This window comes from Ovis aries, chromosome 5, assembly GCF_016772045.2.
Source record: "Ovis aries strain OAR_USU_Benz2616 breed Rambouillet chromosome 5, ARS-UI_Ramb_v3.0, whole genome shotgun sequence".
In the NCBI taxonomy this organism is placed as follows: Eukaryota; Metazoa; Chordata; class Mammalia; order Artiodactyla; family Bovidae; genus Ovis; species Ovis aries.
The window spans coordinates 16,949,090-16,964,144 of record NC_056058.1 but is presented as its reverse complement, the minus strand read 5'-3'; the positions used below and the strand labels follow the sequence as shown (position 1 = coordinate 16,964,144).

Sequence of the window (15,055 nt, the reverse complement as noted above, 5' to 3'; positions counted from 1 at the left end):
TGTAGCCCCTCATCTGAATTCCTGGTAAAAGAGTCACTCCACACTCCACTTATAAATCTTTGTAATGGTATTTACTTCTGGAAGAAAAAGCAGATCAATAGTGGAGCTTTTTAATAATTAAAAGTGTCTGTTTCTGTGATCTGCCACAGACTTCCTCATTCATTCTTCGAGAGCTCGAGGGGCAGCCCAGCTCCGGGCTTACCCTGTGACTGGCATGCGGGGCCCAAGCTCCCTCCCCTCCTGACTGCTCCGCCTCAAGGCCGATCCATCATCCCTGACGCCTTCTAATTTATTGTCAGGCTAACGTTGATGGCGGCGACATGGAGGACAGCCTGCACGGGCCCGAGGTGGAGCCACCGAGATGTAGATTTTCTCATGGGAGCATAATCTTCTTGTCATTCCAAATGAGCACACCTTCCCTTCTGGGCCTTGATTTATGGGAGGGGTTGGGCGGGGGCCTCCAGCTTGGTGACAGGGACCCCGCTGCCTCCCTGAGGCTTGAGCAGACCAGCGTTGCTCAGAGGCATCAGAGGAAGAGTGATACAGCACTCTCTGGGATCAGCTCAAGTAGGATGAGAAAATCAGTAACTGGGTTTAACAGGCCATCCCCAAACCCGAGTTTATTTACCATTTCATGAACTCCTGAGTCCTGCGACAGAAGCCAACCCAGGGGGCCCTGCCTGAGGCCGAGGATGCCGGCCGCTGGCCCTGGGGACGTTGCCCATCCCCACCTCCCCCTCTCCTACTGTTGCTTCATCCCTGCACACAGCTGTCACTTGGACTGGAATTTAAAAATATAACTTAATGCACAGTGACTTCCCTTGATTGGTGCAATTCATTATTTGAAAAGGAAAATATCAGCGTGTTCTTAAGGACTGGCTTTCCTCCAGGCTACATCAGTTTTGATTGATTTTTGACTCTGTGGTTGGTTTCTGGACGTCTCACCCCCCACCACCTCCCACCGCTCCCCTTCCCCTGCCGAGGTTTGACTCCTCGTCAGTTCCGTAGATAAATCCAGCGATTTCTACTCGTCTCCTTGGGGTTATTAGCAGGGCGCAGAACCACAGTCAGTGACGAAGCAGTGAACGGCCTCCAAGTGGGGCAGGAAAATTGAACAGACACACTTGGCAAAAGGAGGCACACGCCTGCAACGGCAGGTCCAGACACACCAGGACCAGATGTGGTGGGTGGCACCTGGCAACCTGGGGGCAGGGCTGGAGCCTGTACCCCCCACTTGGGCCACGAAGACTCCTGACACTGCTGAGGGGGCAGGGGGATCTCGCTGTCACTGCCACTTGGTGCAAGATGGGTAGCTGTCATGGAAAGCCGTCGGGCAGTTTCCTGGGGCCCCAGTTCCCCCTCCGTGTCTGTTTACTCTGGAGAAACACCAGCACCATCTGGAGAAGTGGTTCCACTGGCCCCGCCGCTCTGCTTGCTGCATCCCGACCAGGGAACAACCACAGGCCTGTCAGCAGGAGGCCAGATGAGCAAGTAGGACACGTCCTCGTGACAGGAGGCCCTGTAGGAACAAAAAGGAGACAGCGGAGTGCCCACTGGGACGGATAAACCCTGAGGATGTGCCAAGTGGAAGAGGCCAGACCCAGAGTACAGACGATGTGGTCGGTGTCTGTGACACCCTAGAGAGACGTGGAGGATGGGATGGGGCGGCGTTTGGGGCCACAGTCCCTGGAACTCTAGACAAGCTGATCTCTGCTCCCAGCTCAATCCAGGAAATGATGGCCCTCCGGGTCACTCCTACACACGCCTCTATTCCAACAGCTCCACCTTGCATCGCAGGACATCATGAGCGGACGTGCTGGCTGCTGTTACTTCTCATCCCTTTCAGAACAGCCTGCTGTTGGAACGACTGCTGATGGCTGGGGGCGGTCAGTGGGGAGGGCCCTGGGGAGGAGGCTGCAGCCCCCACCTCCTCCTCCAAGTCTCAGGGAGGCAGTACTGGACGCCTTTGTGGTGTCATCATCCCTTGCCCCTCATGCCCAGCTCCTGGGTTTGGCGTCTTTGATGCAGAGGCCGGACCAGAGTCTGGCTGTCCAGACCATTTTGAATATGCCTAGAAACATCAGCTCCTCCTGTGGGGTTCTGACCTTGACATGTGTCCTCCCAGCCCGCCGACACGTCACTTCAGTCTCTCTGTCCTCACTTGGAAGGACCTACGTCTTAGGATCTAGTGGATAGGCGCCCTGCTCACAGTGGTGGGGTGACTCAGGCCAGGATCTGGGGCCGTTTCATGGATGGGCCTACTCCTTCCTCGCATGAGGACTGGACGCTGTGCTGCAGGCTCACACGTGTCCTGAGCTCCCAGACCTCTGAGCGTCCCCAGAGCTGACCGGCCCACCTTGCCAGCCCTGATGCCGTGTGGGAACATCTCACAGTGGACAGGAGGTGTGATAGCCACCTGTCTACAAAGCAGAAGCCGCCCCCCACGCCAAGCAGAAAGCACCTAGCGTCCCAGTGCTGCAGCTCGCCTGTCTGAGAGTCCAGACTGTCCCCTTGGGCCCGGTGGGGCCTCTCTGAGCGGTGGGGCTGGCAGCCACCCCAGCCACTCGCCTCACCTGCTCTACCAGCTCCGTGAGAACCAGGCTGCAGCCTGTAGAACCTTGGCCTTTCGCCTGGCCGCCTCCGTTGGCTCCTGAAGTCAGGTCCCCACACTTGGTGAGGTGTCCTGGAGCCCACATCCCCCTCCTGGGCCCCTCAGTGGCTCCTGGTGGCTTTGCTGCCAGCCTGTGATGCCCCATGTTAGGCGTTTCTTCCGGCTGGGCCTCATCCCTCACCTGTCACCCCTTCCTCCTCAGATCACACAGGAGGCGGGGGAGTTCATGATCACGTTCCCCTACGGTTACCATGCTGGCTTCAACCACGGATTCAACTGCGCCGAGTCCACCAACTTTGCCACACTGCGGTGGATCGATTACGGCAAGGTGGCCACCCAGGTGAGTGCACGCTAGCCACCCACCTGCCCTCCCAGCCCAGGGCCTAGGTGACAGCCACTTATATTCAGCCTGGGGCTCAGACTCTCCATCAGGGTCTGTTTCTGGATCCTCAGCAGACATGTCCTCAGCTCATTCCTCACTTGGAGGGAAGAGGGCATGGGCAGCTCAGGTGGTATGCAGCAGCCGGCGCCTGGCCAGGCCTGACTCAGGGCTCCCTCTGTCCTGGCAGGCCCAGGTTTGCCCCCACCATCTGGGGGCCAGGGAAGATTTGTTCCTTGTTAGTTGACTCTTAAGGGGCCTCTTGGTCAGGTGCGGGGTTTGCTCTGGCCCCAGAGCCTGTCTTCACCAGTCTGCAGTGTGTGTGTGTGTGCGTGCGCATGTGTGTGTGCGTGCATGTGCAAGAGAGAGCAGCGCCCTGGCAGGGCAGGCCCTGTGCTCGAGCCCAAGAGCCCAAGAGCTTCCTGCTGCCTCGTCATCTGCAGTGGTCACTCAGAGCCCAGGAGCCTCATTTGTTTTCCGCAGTACTTTGCCGACCTGCCCCCAGAGGGACGATAATCAGCCTGCAGACCTGATGCTTGAACTGAGTGCTTGTTATCAGCTTCTTTTTCCCCCGCGTGCACCCATCTGTGGTCCTGATGGGCAGCTCAGTGGGGCTCAGGGCCCCACAGTGGCGTGTCCAGGGAGCAGCTGGATAGTGGGCAGGTCCCTGGGAAGGGGATGCTGCTAGGAGGACTGTTGGGCATGCAGCAGGCCTAGCCCTTCTTTGGCAGCTGGGACCAGTGACCTTCCTCCCAGGACTGGCACCATGACCGCCCTGAGGAAGCCAGTGAGCTCCACCCATCCGGCTGGGCTCTGGCCGAGTGGCCCCGGCTCTCAGGTTTCAGCTGCTTGAATCTTTTCTCTCCAATGCAGAAAGGGGCCTAGCCTTGCACACATCTCACTCTGGCGCTGAGCACAAGGAACAGGAGAGGCCCCTCACTGCCTGTTCAGTGAAATCGGGGTTCCTCGTACCAGCCTCCTCAGCAGAGCCCTGGGGGTCTTCCGTGGAATCACTCAGCTGTTCAGAGTCAGGGCCTAGGGTTAGGGAGCATGATGGGTTTCTACCAGACACGGAAGTGGGGGCAGTGTGGACCAGAAGAACCCCGAGCCCAGATCCTGGTTTGGTCAGTCCACCTTTGACCCCAAATCTTTGCAGAAGTGGGTCTAGGCTGTGACGATTGGGCATCATAGCCTGGAGATATGGCCTCATGGGGAGGGAAGTTGGCATCCAGGTGCAACATGTGGCAAAGAGCAGGAAGGCCCAGACTGAGGGTTCTCAGGATGTTCACAGACTGGAGCTTGGTAGTAGACAGGGTTAAATGAGATCCATTGTGAGAGGGAACATCTGTTTCATTTCACGTTTGAGTGGGGTGAAAGACTGAGTGTGCTTAGCCGCTCGGTAGTGCCCAACTCTGCAACGCCATGGACTGTAGCCTTCCAGGCTCCTCTGTCCATGGGATTCTCCAGGCAAGAAACCTGGAGTGGGTTGCCCTTTTCTCCTCCAGGGGATCTTCCCCACCCAGGGTCAGACCTGCATCTCCTACGTCTCCTGCATTGCAGGTGGATTCTTTACCCACTGAGCTATTGGGGAAGAGGGTGAAAGACTAAGAAAATTAAGCTCTGGGGGTGGCCTTGTGGCACATCTCTGCTATACAGCACGGTCTAGACGGGTTGGCTCATCTCTGTTTTTCTAATGATCTCTCTAACTTTGCTGTGTCAGTGCAGTTGAGAAAAGGAAATAGGCTTTGCAGCCAGGAAGACTGGAGAGGCGCCCCGGGATGTGAAGCGTTGGGCTTTTAGACTTAATTCAGAAAATCGTGGTGAGAGTGTCTTTGGCAGAGAGTCTGACTTGGCTAAAAGAGGAGAAGTGGGGACGTCAGGATTGTCCGCTTAGATCCAGAGGAATAATTACACCTCCTGGGGCGTGTTCGCATTGTCGCCGAGAGTTCCACGTGTGCAGGGCTGCCTGGCTGCATCGGGCGCTGGATTGAGTTGTCAGCCCGGCGGGGGCTTGTTCTGGAGGCACTGCTGGAGCCAACCCTGCCACGGAGCCAGTGGGGACTGCCCGGATATTAAAAGTAATTTTGGGTTCAGCCATGTGTTCACAAACAAGTGACATCTGGGAGGTGCAGCCTGAGATGGGGCTCCACGCTTACATTGCCGGGCGGCGTAGCATGAAATTACTGAACCAGTGTGGTGCTCTGAGCCGGCCCAGGGTTCCAGGGGCCTGGCAGCTGGGGTAGGGCCCCCGCAGGAGTGGCCCCTGGCCCTGGGGTGCCCATCTGTGTCCACCTGATGTCAGCTCCTGGGCTGTTCGGTGGTGACCCGCTGAGCTCCGCTGCCCTGTAACTAGTCCGGGATGGAGAGGCTGCCTGGGTGCTTGGCCTCGCAGATGACAAGCTGAGCTATCGGGCAGGGGACTGTTCAGGTTCCGTGGTGCTAGGGCTGTGGATTTAAGGGAGGGGATGGGGTAGAGGGGCAGCCAGAGCCCCCTTCCCACTGAGCTGGGGCCTCTCCTTGCAGCCTGAGTGCCTGCCCCCCTAGTCTGTGTCCCCTTCTAGCACATTCCTCAGACACAGCCCAGGGGGAGAACGTCCACTTCCCAGGTTCTAGAGACCCTTTTACTTGCTGGTTTATTAGCTTCTCAGGCTCCCAGTGAACCCCCGCTCCCCCCATCGACCCGTTTCTGTCATTCTCTCTGTTGACACATGAAATGCTGAATGCCCAGGCTCGCCAGCCTGTGTGAACTTCAGGCGTGCCTGTTCTTTCTTCCAGATCAGCGTCAGCAAACGGGGCCCACAGACGAAACCTGGCTGGCTGACTGTTTTTGGTACTGTCTGCAAACAGCTATGCTTAGATGTCTGTGTTCTTCTGGCCACGTCACGTGGCATGTGGGATCTTAGTTTCCCAAACCAGGGATTGAACCTGCGCCCCCTGCAGTGGAAGCTCAGAGTCTCAACCACTGAACCTCCAGAGGAGTGCCGAGAGTTAGGTTTTTAAAGAGCTGGGGGAAAAGAAAATCGAAAGAAGTTATATGTGACACATGGCAACTAGATGAAACTCACGTTTCACATCGATAGTTTTTTAATTAATCTATGTATTTGGCTGTGCTAGGTCTTAGTTGCAGGATGTTCGCTGATTAGGGGTTGAACCCAGGCCCCCTGCCTTGGGAGCTCCGGGTCTCAACCACTGGGCCACAAGGGGAGTGCCGATAAGTAGAGTTCTAGTGGCATCGGCGCACCCATTCATTGACATGCTGTGCAGCGGCTGCTTGCATTCCGGTGTGGAGCTGAATAGGCGTGACAGGACCATCTCACCTGCAAAGTGGAAAATATTTGCTGTTGGCTCTTGTCAGGAGTTTGCAGTCCCTGGTCTAAAGAATCGATTTTGTGGACACCCTGGCTCCAGGCAGTCAGGGCTGAAGGGTCCCCCTCACTCTTTCCTCCACAGCCCCCAGGGTCTGTGGCATCAGAGTGGCTGTTCCCTCGAGCACGTTGGCCCCCAGCTGCTGCCTCATTGATTTTAACCAAGGAAAATTTATACCCATGACTGGGGGATTGGGTAGACTATGGAATATTATGTGGCCACAAAATTAGGTTCACTCTTTACTGACATGAAAAAATGGGCACGGCATTTTGGGTGGAAAAACTAGGTTTTGGATCATGAATATGTAATCCCATCATCCCATCATGTGTGTATGTTGGGGCGAGGGAATTTACCAAATGTTGATCAATGTTAGCTCCATGAGGTAGAATTTGAGGACTCAGCAGGGCCTGAGATCAGAGCCAGCAGCAGCCAGTCCTGGCTCAGGTCACGTGCTGCTGCTTTGGTTTTGAGCTATCCCTTTCCCTTGACCTCCTCCCCAAGCTCCGCAACCCCCTCCTGCAGCTACGTCTCTCTCTCCAGCTTTCCTGATGGATCTTGCCTGCATCAGGCTCTGATTCTGGGCCTCATGACCGGGCCTGCCGGTATTCCAGGAGACACCTTCTCCACCTCCGTGTCTCCCAGGCTGGCTGCCCCCTTCAGGCAGGTGTCCAGGGCTTGGCCTGGGACTGCAGGGGCCACCTCCACAGGCCTGTGCTCCGTTTCCAAGAACAGAATTCCCCAGGCAGGCGTTGTAGTGGGATTACCATTCGGGAAGATGAGAGGGCTGCTCCGTCTTCACTGCAGAAAATGAAGTGCGCACACATCAGCCTTTTAGGTCTGAGCTCGAATTAGTCTTACAAGGCTGCACGCCACATTGGATTAGCTGCGTGGGCTCGTTGCTCCCGCGGTGGGCGGCACTGGGTGAAGCCTGACAAGGGCCTCCTGCCTCCACCGAGGGCGCCCCACAAGGCGCAGGAGTTGACTTCGGATTAAACAGAGCAAGAGAGATTTAGAACCCAGCTTGAATGCTGGGAGCCCCGCACGCTTAGTTGGTTTTCTGCCCATTGTCTGGGCCGCTGCCTGGCAGCGCTCAGCCTCCAGGCAAGTCTGCTCCCCGGCAAGGTGTCTGCTGAGAGTGGAGGGCCGGAAGATGTGGCCCCCACATCCCCCCACTTCTGGATCTGGGTTGGGGGACCTCCCCTGAAACCCCCCTACCTGGGCTACCTTGAACTTCACTGCTGTGAAATGTGAGCCAAATTGTCCCCGCTGCTCCGAGGATGCTTGCCTTCTGTTTGGTGACACTACACCTGCTCTGGGTGATTAACCCAGAGCCCCTCCCCATAAGGGGAGGTGACAGAATAGGGGGAGGCGGGGGCGGGCAGAGGAGGGCCTAGGACAGAGCCACGTCTGTCCCCCCCAGACGGACAGATGCTTCTCTGGCCCACCCACACCCGCGGTGCTGGCCTGGGCACCCTGACTTATGGAGCTGTGGTGGCCAGTGCTCAGGGTTCGTGGCCAACTACCGTAGGAAATATGCTTGCCTCCCCCAGGCTCCCTATCACTCTGTCCCTGCAGCAGCTTGGAGCCTGTCCCCCGCCATATCCTGCCCTGGGAACTCAGGATGCACACAGCAGTGTGGGCAGGAATGGAGCAGAGGGCACGGCCCCCGCTCTGCCTCCCCGCTCACTTTGGCTTTGGCTTTAACTCTGACCATCTAGAACAGGTGCGACCTGATTTGGAAGGAAGGGTCTCAGGCAGAGTCTCCCTGCGTCACTGTGACCTTGGGTGGGCGGTGGGGGGTGGGGGGGAGCTCCCTCCTCCCTCCTCCCTCTGGTCGTGACCTGATGTCCTCTGGGCAGGGGTGAGAGCCTGGTCTGGAGAGAGGGTCGGGGGCAGTTGTCCCGCCACCTTTTCCGTTGTCACCACCCCACCCCCACAGACCACTTGGACACTTTTGTCCTCTGCCCATCGTGAGGTTCTGACTCCGTGGGTACACCCCACGTCTTTTCAGAGGGAAGCCTTTCTGCCCTTGAGAAGGAGTCTTCTCCCCTGGGGACTGTGTGCCCCGCCCCCATGAGGACACTCCCAAGGATGGGTCTGGGGAGCAGCCTTGGAGGCAGAGAGAGACACCCCCACCAGCTCATATGCAGGCAGGACTTCCACCAGCCCTGGGTTCAGAGCCCACCTGTCACCCCTGCCCCACTCTCTGCTACTGTGTCTGGGGGGCTGGTGGGGGACATATATGCCCCAAGGCCCTCCGAGACAGCTTTGCAGCTGAGAAGCCTTCTGTTTGTCTTCTGGGGAAGTCATTGCAAAGAATCACAAATGCATTGTAGCTGCAGCTCCCTCCCCCAGGGAGCGCGCCAGTCTGTTGCATCCCCTGCACTCCCCTGGCTTGTGTTCATTCTGGCCGTCAGCCCAGAGCCCCTCTCCCCCACTCCTGTCTGCTGCCCCCCACCTCCCGCCCAGCTGCCTGGGGTTGTCGCCTGGGTTACAGGCGGCTGTGTCCAGGCTCCCCACTCAGAGACTGGCCCTAGAGACACACACTGAGTGCTCTTGCACTGGTCTCTCTGGGGGCTGCCCGCTCCTCACCGTGCCACTTCAGCCGGCGGTTCCCCTGGTGGGTTGCCAGCGCTGGGTTGTCCCCACCAGCAAGCACATGACCACATGGCTCTGGCCTGGGTGCTGGCCGCTGCAGGCTGCACACCCCCCTGGGCCTGCTGCCCCTTGTCCTCATGGCTTTGCTGTGTTTTCCCATGAGAACTGGGAGCGTGTGATTCAGATCCACAGACCAGAGTTTCTGCCCCTTGGCACTGTGAATCGCAGGACTGCACCATCTGTGGGCCGTCCCTGCTGGGGCCCCACCCACTCAGCTCCAGGAGCCCCCCAGTGTGACAACCACAGGCATCCCAGATATCGCCCAGTGTCCCCTAGGGCGATTGGATCCCGTGTGTGAAAGCCATGGGCCAACGGGGCTCCTCAAGGGGGAATCTTTGCCCTGCGAAGGTATCTAGCCCGTATTGCCCAGAGATGCTGCTGGAAGGTCTGCTCCGGGAGAAGTGGCTGCGTCTGGCCCAGGGAAAGCGTAGAGGTCTTTCTTAGGTCAGGCGGTGGTCTGGGTCAGGGGACTTCAGGGGACACCAGCACCTGGACCTTTCTACTGTCCCGCTGTGGACAGAATTTGGTTCTTGGCCATGATCAATACTGCGACTTGGGATGGTGAGGTTTCTACAGAGGGTAGGTGGGCTGGCTCCCCTTGGAACCTGGAGAACAGAGGGAGAGAAGTCCACCGGGTGTCCCGGTCACCAGCAGGGCTGTGGGTGAAGGGCTGTGGCGATGGAAGAGCTGAGGGGCTAGTGGGGTCTTCAGGCAGGACGCCATTGGGAAGCATGGCCCAGAGCGCCTGGTGTATTAGCATCTGGGTAGAGAGGGAGGAAGAAAAGCGATGACAAACCTGGACAGCATATTAAAAGCAGAGACATTCCTTTGCCCACTAAGGTCCATCTAGTCAAAGCTATGGTTTTTCCAGTAGTCATGTATAGATGTGAGAACTGGGGCATAGGAAAAAATGAGCCAAGAGAATTGATGCTTTTGAACTGTGGTGCTCTTGAGTGTCCCTTGGACTGCAAGGATCCCAAAGGAAATCAGTCCTGAATATTAACTGGAAGGACTGATGTTGAAGCTGAAGCTCCAATGCTTTGGCCACCTGATGTGAAGAGCTGACTCACTAGGAAAGATCCTGATGCTGGGAAAGACTGAAGGCAGGAGAAGGGAATGACAGAGGATGAGATGGTTGGATGGCATCACTGACTCCACGGACATGAGTTTGAGCAACCTCTGGGAGTTGGTGATGGACAGGGAAGCCTGGTGTGCTGCAGTCCATGGGGTTGCAAAGAGTCTGACACAACTGAGTGACTGAACTGAACTGAGAAGGGGAGAGGGGTGGGGACCCTCACAGGAGGACCAGCTCGGCTGCTGGGCTGCAGCCACAGTGCCACGTGGATGAGGCTTTTCTGTGTGGAGGAGGAAAGAGAGTGACCTTCTGGTGGGGGTAGCATCCTGGGGGTCAAAGATTCGACCTGTGACCTTGCCCAGCCCCTAGGAAGCAGCCTCCCCAGCGGGAGCCCTGCACCTAATGGTTTTGTTTATGAAGCGCTTCTGAGGGCTTCCAGTGGATTTCCTAATGAACTGGTTTGTTATCCCGTCTCTGCAGCGAGTGGGTGATTACATCAGAAACAGGGGGCCAGGCTTCGAGCCGGCCTGGCAGATGCCGGCTCCTCAGCGGGGAATCTTCCCTGTCCCTGGGTGTTTAACGCTTTGTGGGCTGACGCGCCCCCTGCCCCCACCCCAGGATTGTTCCCTCGGAAGCATGTGTGTCGCTCCCCTGTCTGGATCTGCTCAGCAGCAGCCACCCTGCAAATCCTGGGAGACAGGAAGAAGCTGCTCAGAGGGGGATACGGACGGGGGACAGGACACCTGGGATGCTCAGACTCCGGGAGACCACAGCAGGCACGATGTGGGGGACAGGCAGTATCAGCCAGCAGGGGCTTCTGGAGGAGGGAAGGTTCAAGACCCCGGCCCTGTCACACCTGCATCTCAGACTTCTGGCCTCCAGGGCTGGGCGGGGACAACATCCTGTGGCTTTTAGGCCCTCTCTCCTGTTGATGGCATTCTGTGACAGGAATACGCCAGAGTCTTGAACACTTCCATCCACCAGAGGAGCAGGGATGTGACCCAAGTCCTCCGAGGATGCTGCCAGCCCTGCTCAGACTGGAGCAGGGCTTCTCGAACAAGGGGTGGAGGGCCGATCACCCCCAGCAGAGATGCTGCAGGGTGTGTGCATTCCTAGGGATCAGGTTCCAGTGGGCCCCCAGTTCCCTAGTTCCTGGCCCCTGGTGGAGAGGGTGGGGCAGGTGCCCCACAGGAGCTTCTTGTAGGGAGTACAGTGACTCTTTACAGAGTGCCCCCCGGGGTCCTTCCCGCCCACTTCCTACAGCACAGAGGGGTCTTACCCTCAGTGGGGGAGATCTGGCTTCCTGCCCCTGCTACAGCCCTAGACCCTGTCCTCTGCCTCCACGAGATGGGGCATTTGTGAACCTGGAGTTGGGGGTGACTGTGGTTATTAGTGGCTGCCCAGGTTCCCCTCCCTTTGCGATGCCTTCTGCAGCTGAGAGGCCGAGGGAACCCTGAACTGAGGGCAGACACCCCAAGGTGGGGAGGGCCGTAGGGATGTGAGGGGGTTTCTTTCAGAATCGGAGCTTTGAATACTGTGGACTTAACACGTGGGATAAAGAAAGTAGAACGGAAAGGAAAAAGCAGGTCACATCCGTCAGGAGACAAGGAGATGGTTGCCGTTAGCAGAGTCCGCCGAGTGAGGGAAGTTAATAGTCACCATGGCCAGGGCCGTGCCAACTCAGTGCCTGTGTGTTCTGAACCACGTGGCAGGAGACTGGAGACGGCCTGATGCCCACGTGCGGATGGGCCGTCTGTCCAGGCGCCGAGACACTGCACCCCAAGAGGAATGAGGGGCTGGTTGCCTGCTCCATTCCAGGGGGAGACACATGGGAACGGTGGTGGGCAGGTCTTCTCTGGGAGGACAGGATGCCTCTGTCTTGTGTGGGGATGCAGAGGATACGCCTGGAAGGAGGAAGTGGGAACTGCGGGGTTGCGGATGGAGTGGGGTGGGGGAGCGGAGCAGGCCTGAGTGTCTGTTGCCCTCTGTTCCTCAGACTCTGCACCCTGCGAGGGGCTGGCTGTTAGCCCAGTCCATCCTGAGCTGCGTCCCTGGGCAGCTTGGGGCTCTCTGTGTGGGGGGAGGGCCAGGGAGGGGCACATTGGTGAACACCTGCCAGGAGACGGGAGCCCTCACTCTCCTCTGGTGAGGATCCCCCTGAGTCCTGGGCCCTACCTTCTTTAGATCTCAGGCCTCAGAGCCCAAATGGTTTGGTCCAACGTGTGGCTTCACAGTTTTTGTGTGTTTGTTCCCCAAAGAGGCCCCCAGCTTGAGATGAATACAGAGCCCCTGGCAGTGCCTTCTGGGTTTCTTGTCTGAAGTCCTGACCAGGGAGACCCACAGAAGTGGAGGGGGCCTCAGGGTCACCGGGAACAGGCTGGGGTCAGGGAGTGTCTCAAGTGAGGGCGGGGTCAGTGGAACCCCTCTCCAGGCCGTGGGGCTTGACATGAGGGAGAGTTTCTTTTTGTGCTGAGGTGTTAAAGGAAGGTCTGGCTTTCAGTAGGTTTTTCATTTGATCTTTCATTACACTTTCCCAAAGCACGTCGTTTTATATGATTTCAGTTTTGCTGGGGATTATTAAAGTTTGTAAAGCGTAATTCCTTAGGCTTTGAGAATGTAGTAGCAGGCTGGGAAACCAGACAAAGAGCAGCCTGGCTGCCTTTCACCGTACAGATGAAAGGGAGGAAGGGGGCCTGGAGGGGAGAGGTTCAGAGGAAGAGGAGGGAGGGTTGGAGGGGTCTTGTTTTACTATCAGGATGCCCCAGTACTGGGAACATTGTTTAGGTGATCCCATTTCCAACCCTGATGGCATGAGGCAGAGGAGAGGATGTGCAGCCTTGTGCCGTCACAGTTGGAAATGAGATCACATGAGCAAAGCTCCCAGTACTGGGGCATCCTGATCCTAAAACAAGATCCTTGTCTCGAAGGCAAGCCAGCGCCACCCTCCCTAGGAAGGTGCAGGGTGCATATCTGAGCTTGTGGGATGTTGCTTTCTGATGCCTTCTTTCAGTTCAGTTCAGTCACTCAGTCGTGTCCAACTCTTTGCAACTCCATGAATCGCAGCACACCAGGCCTCCCTGTCCATCACCAGCTCCCAGAGTTCACTCAGACATCCATCGAGTCAGTGATGCCATCCAGCCATCTCATCCTCTGTCATGCCCTTCTCCTGCCCCTAATCCCTCCCAGCATCAGAATCTTTTCCAATGAGTCAACTCTTCGCGTGAGGTGGCCAAAGTACTGGAGTTTCAGCTTTAGCATCATTCCTTCCAAAGAACACCCAGGGCTGATCTCCTTCAGAATGGACTGGTTGGATCTCCTTGCAATCCAAGGCACCCTCAGGAGTCTTCTCTAATACCACAGTTCAAAACCATCAATTCTTCGGTGCTCAGCCTTCTTCACAGTCCAACTCTCACACCCATACATGACCACTGGAAAAACCATAGCCTTGACTAGACAGACCTTTGTTGGCAAAGTAATGTCTCTGCTTTTCAATATGCTATCTAGTTTGGTCATAACTTTCCTTCCGAGGAGTAAGCATCTTTTAATTTCATGGCTGCAATCACCATCTGCAGTGATTTTGGAGCCCAAAAAAATAAAGTCTGACACTGTTTCCACTGTTTTCCCGTCTATTTCCCATGAAGTGATGGGACCAGATGCCATGATCTTCGTTTTCTGAAATGTTGAGCTTTGAGCCAACTTTTACACTCTCCTCTTTCACTTTCGTCAAGAGGCTTTTTAGTTCCTCTTCACTTTCTGCCATAAGGGTGGTGTCATCTGCATATCTGAGGTTATTGATATTTCTCCCGGCAATCTTGATCCAGCTTGTGCTTTTTCCAGCCCAGCGTTTCTCATGATGTACTCTGCATATAAGTTAAATAATCAGAGCGACAATATACAGCCTTGACGTACTCCTTTTCCTATTTGGAACCAGTCTGTTGTTCCATGTCCAGTTCTAACTGTTGCTTCCTGACCTGCATATAGGTTTCTCAAGAGGCAGGTCAGCTGGTCTGGTATTCCCATCTCTTTCAGAATTTTCCACAGTTTATTGTGATCCACACAGTCAAAGGCTTTGGCACAGTCAATAAAGCAGAAATAGATGTTTTTCTGGAACTCTCTTGCCTTCTTTACATTTAGCAAAATGCTTGCTGAGGGGACCCCGGATTCAGTGGGACCCACTGCAGCACTGTCAGTGGCTGGGCATGTCCTGGGAAGCCCTGGGGAAGGGTAGGATGCTGGGGTGCTGGAAGGAACCCTCATTCGCTTTCTCTGTAGACACCCTGCTCTGACCTTACACTAGAAGTAGGCATCCTCCGGGGACTTGGAGAAAGGAGCAGGGCAGTAACGTTTTCTGAGACTTTCTACCTCTGGAAATAGGGAACAAACAAAAAGGGCAGAAAAACAGCACAGTGGAAAGGCTGACCCTGGTGTCTGAGGCGCTCTCCGAGGAGTTTCTACTGAGGACAGGGCTGATGGTTTGGCTGGGTGTGGAGTCTCTGTGGGCAATGGTTTCCTCCAGAACTTGGAGGTCTGACTCACGCGTGGTTTTTGTTCTCTACCGTGGCAGAAAGCCAGCTGCTCTTCCAGTCCCCCATCCTGGGTGGGTGGCAGGTGTTTCTCCGTTCTAGAAATTTCTTGAATCCTCTTTGTGTTCTGAAGTTTCTTTATTACGTCCTTGGTGTGAGTCTGATTTTAGCCACCTGACACTCCCTCGGCCCTTTTTTGGTACACCATGCTGGACACGACTGAGCGACTTCAGTTTCACTTTTCACTTGCATGCATTGGAGAAGGAAATGGCAACCCACTCCAGTGTTCTTGCCTGGAGAAATCCCAGGGATGGGGGAGCCTGGTGGGCTGCCATCTGTGGGGTCACACAGAGTCGGACACGACTGAAGCGACATAGCAGCAGCGGCGGCGGCGGCCCCAGGTGCACCTGTCTTATGAGTCCCTTAGCTGTGGTTTCAGGAGA

At 56.3% G+C, this 15,055-nt stretch overlaps 1 protein-coding gene across 3 annotated transcripts in view; it reads left to right on the top strand.

Annotated features, from left to right (window-relative positions):
• KDM4B (lysine demethylase 4B) overlaps positions 1 to 15,055 on the top strand; it is a 116,707-nt gene that overhangs the window by 68,009 nt on the left and 33,643 nt on the right. For all 3 annotated transcript variants that reach the window (XM_042250113.1, XM_027969833.2, XM_027969831.2), the window contains one exon: positions 2,814 to 2,951. In XM_042250113.1, the coding sequence (XP_042106047.1) occupies positions 2,814 to 2,951 (138 nt within the window). The remainder of the gene's footprint in view (positions 1 to 2,813; positions 2,952 to 15,055) is intronic.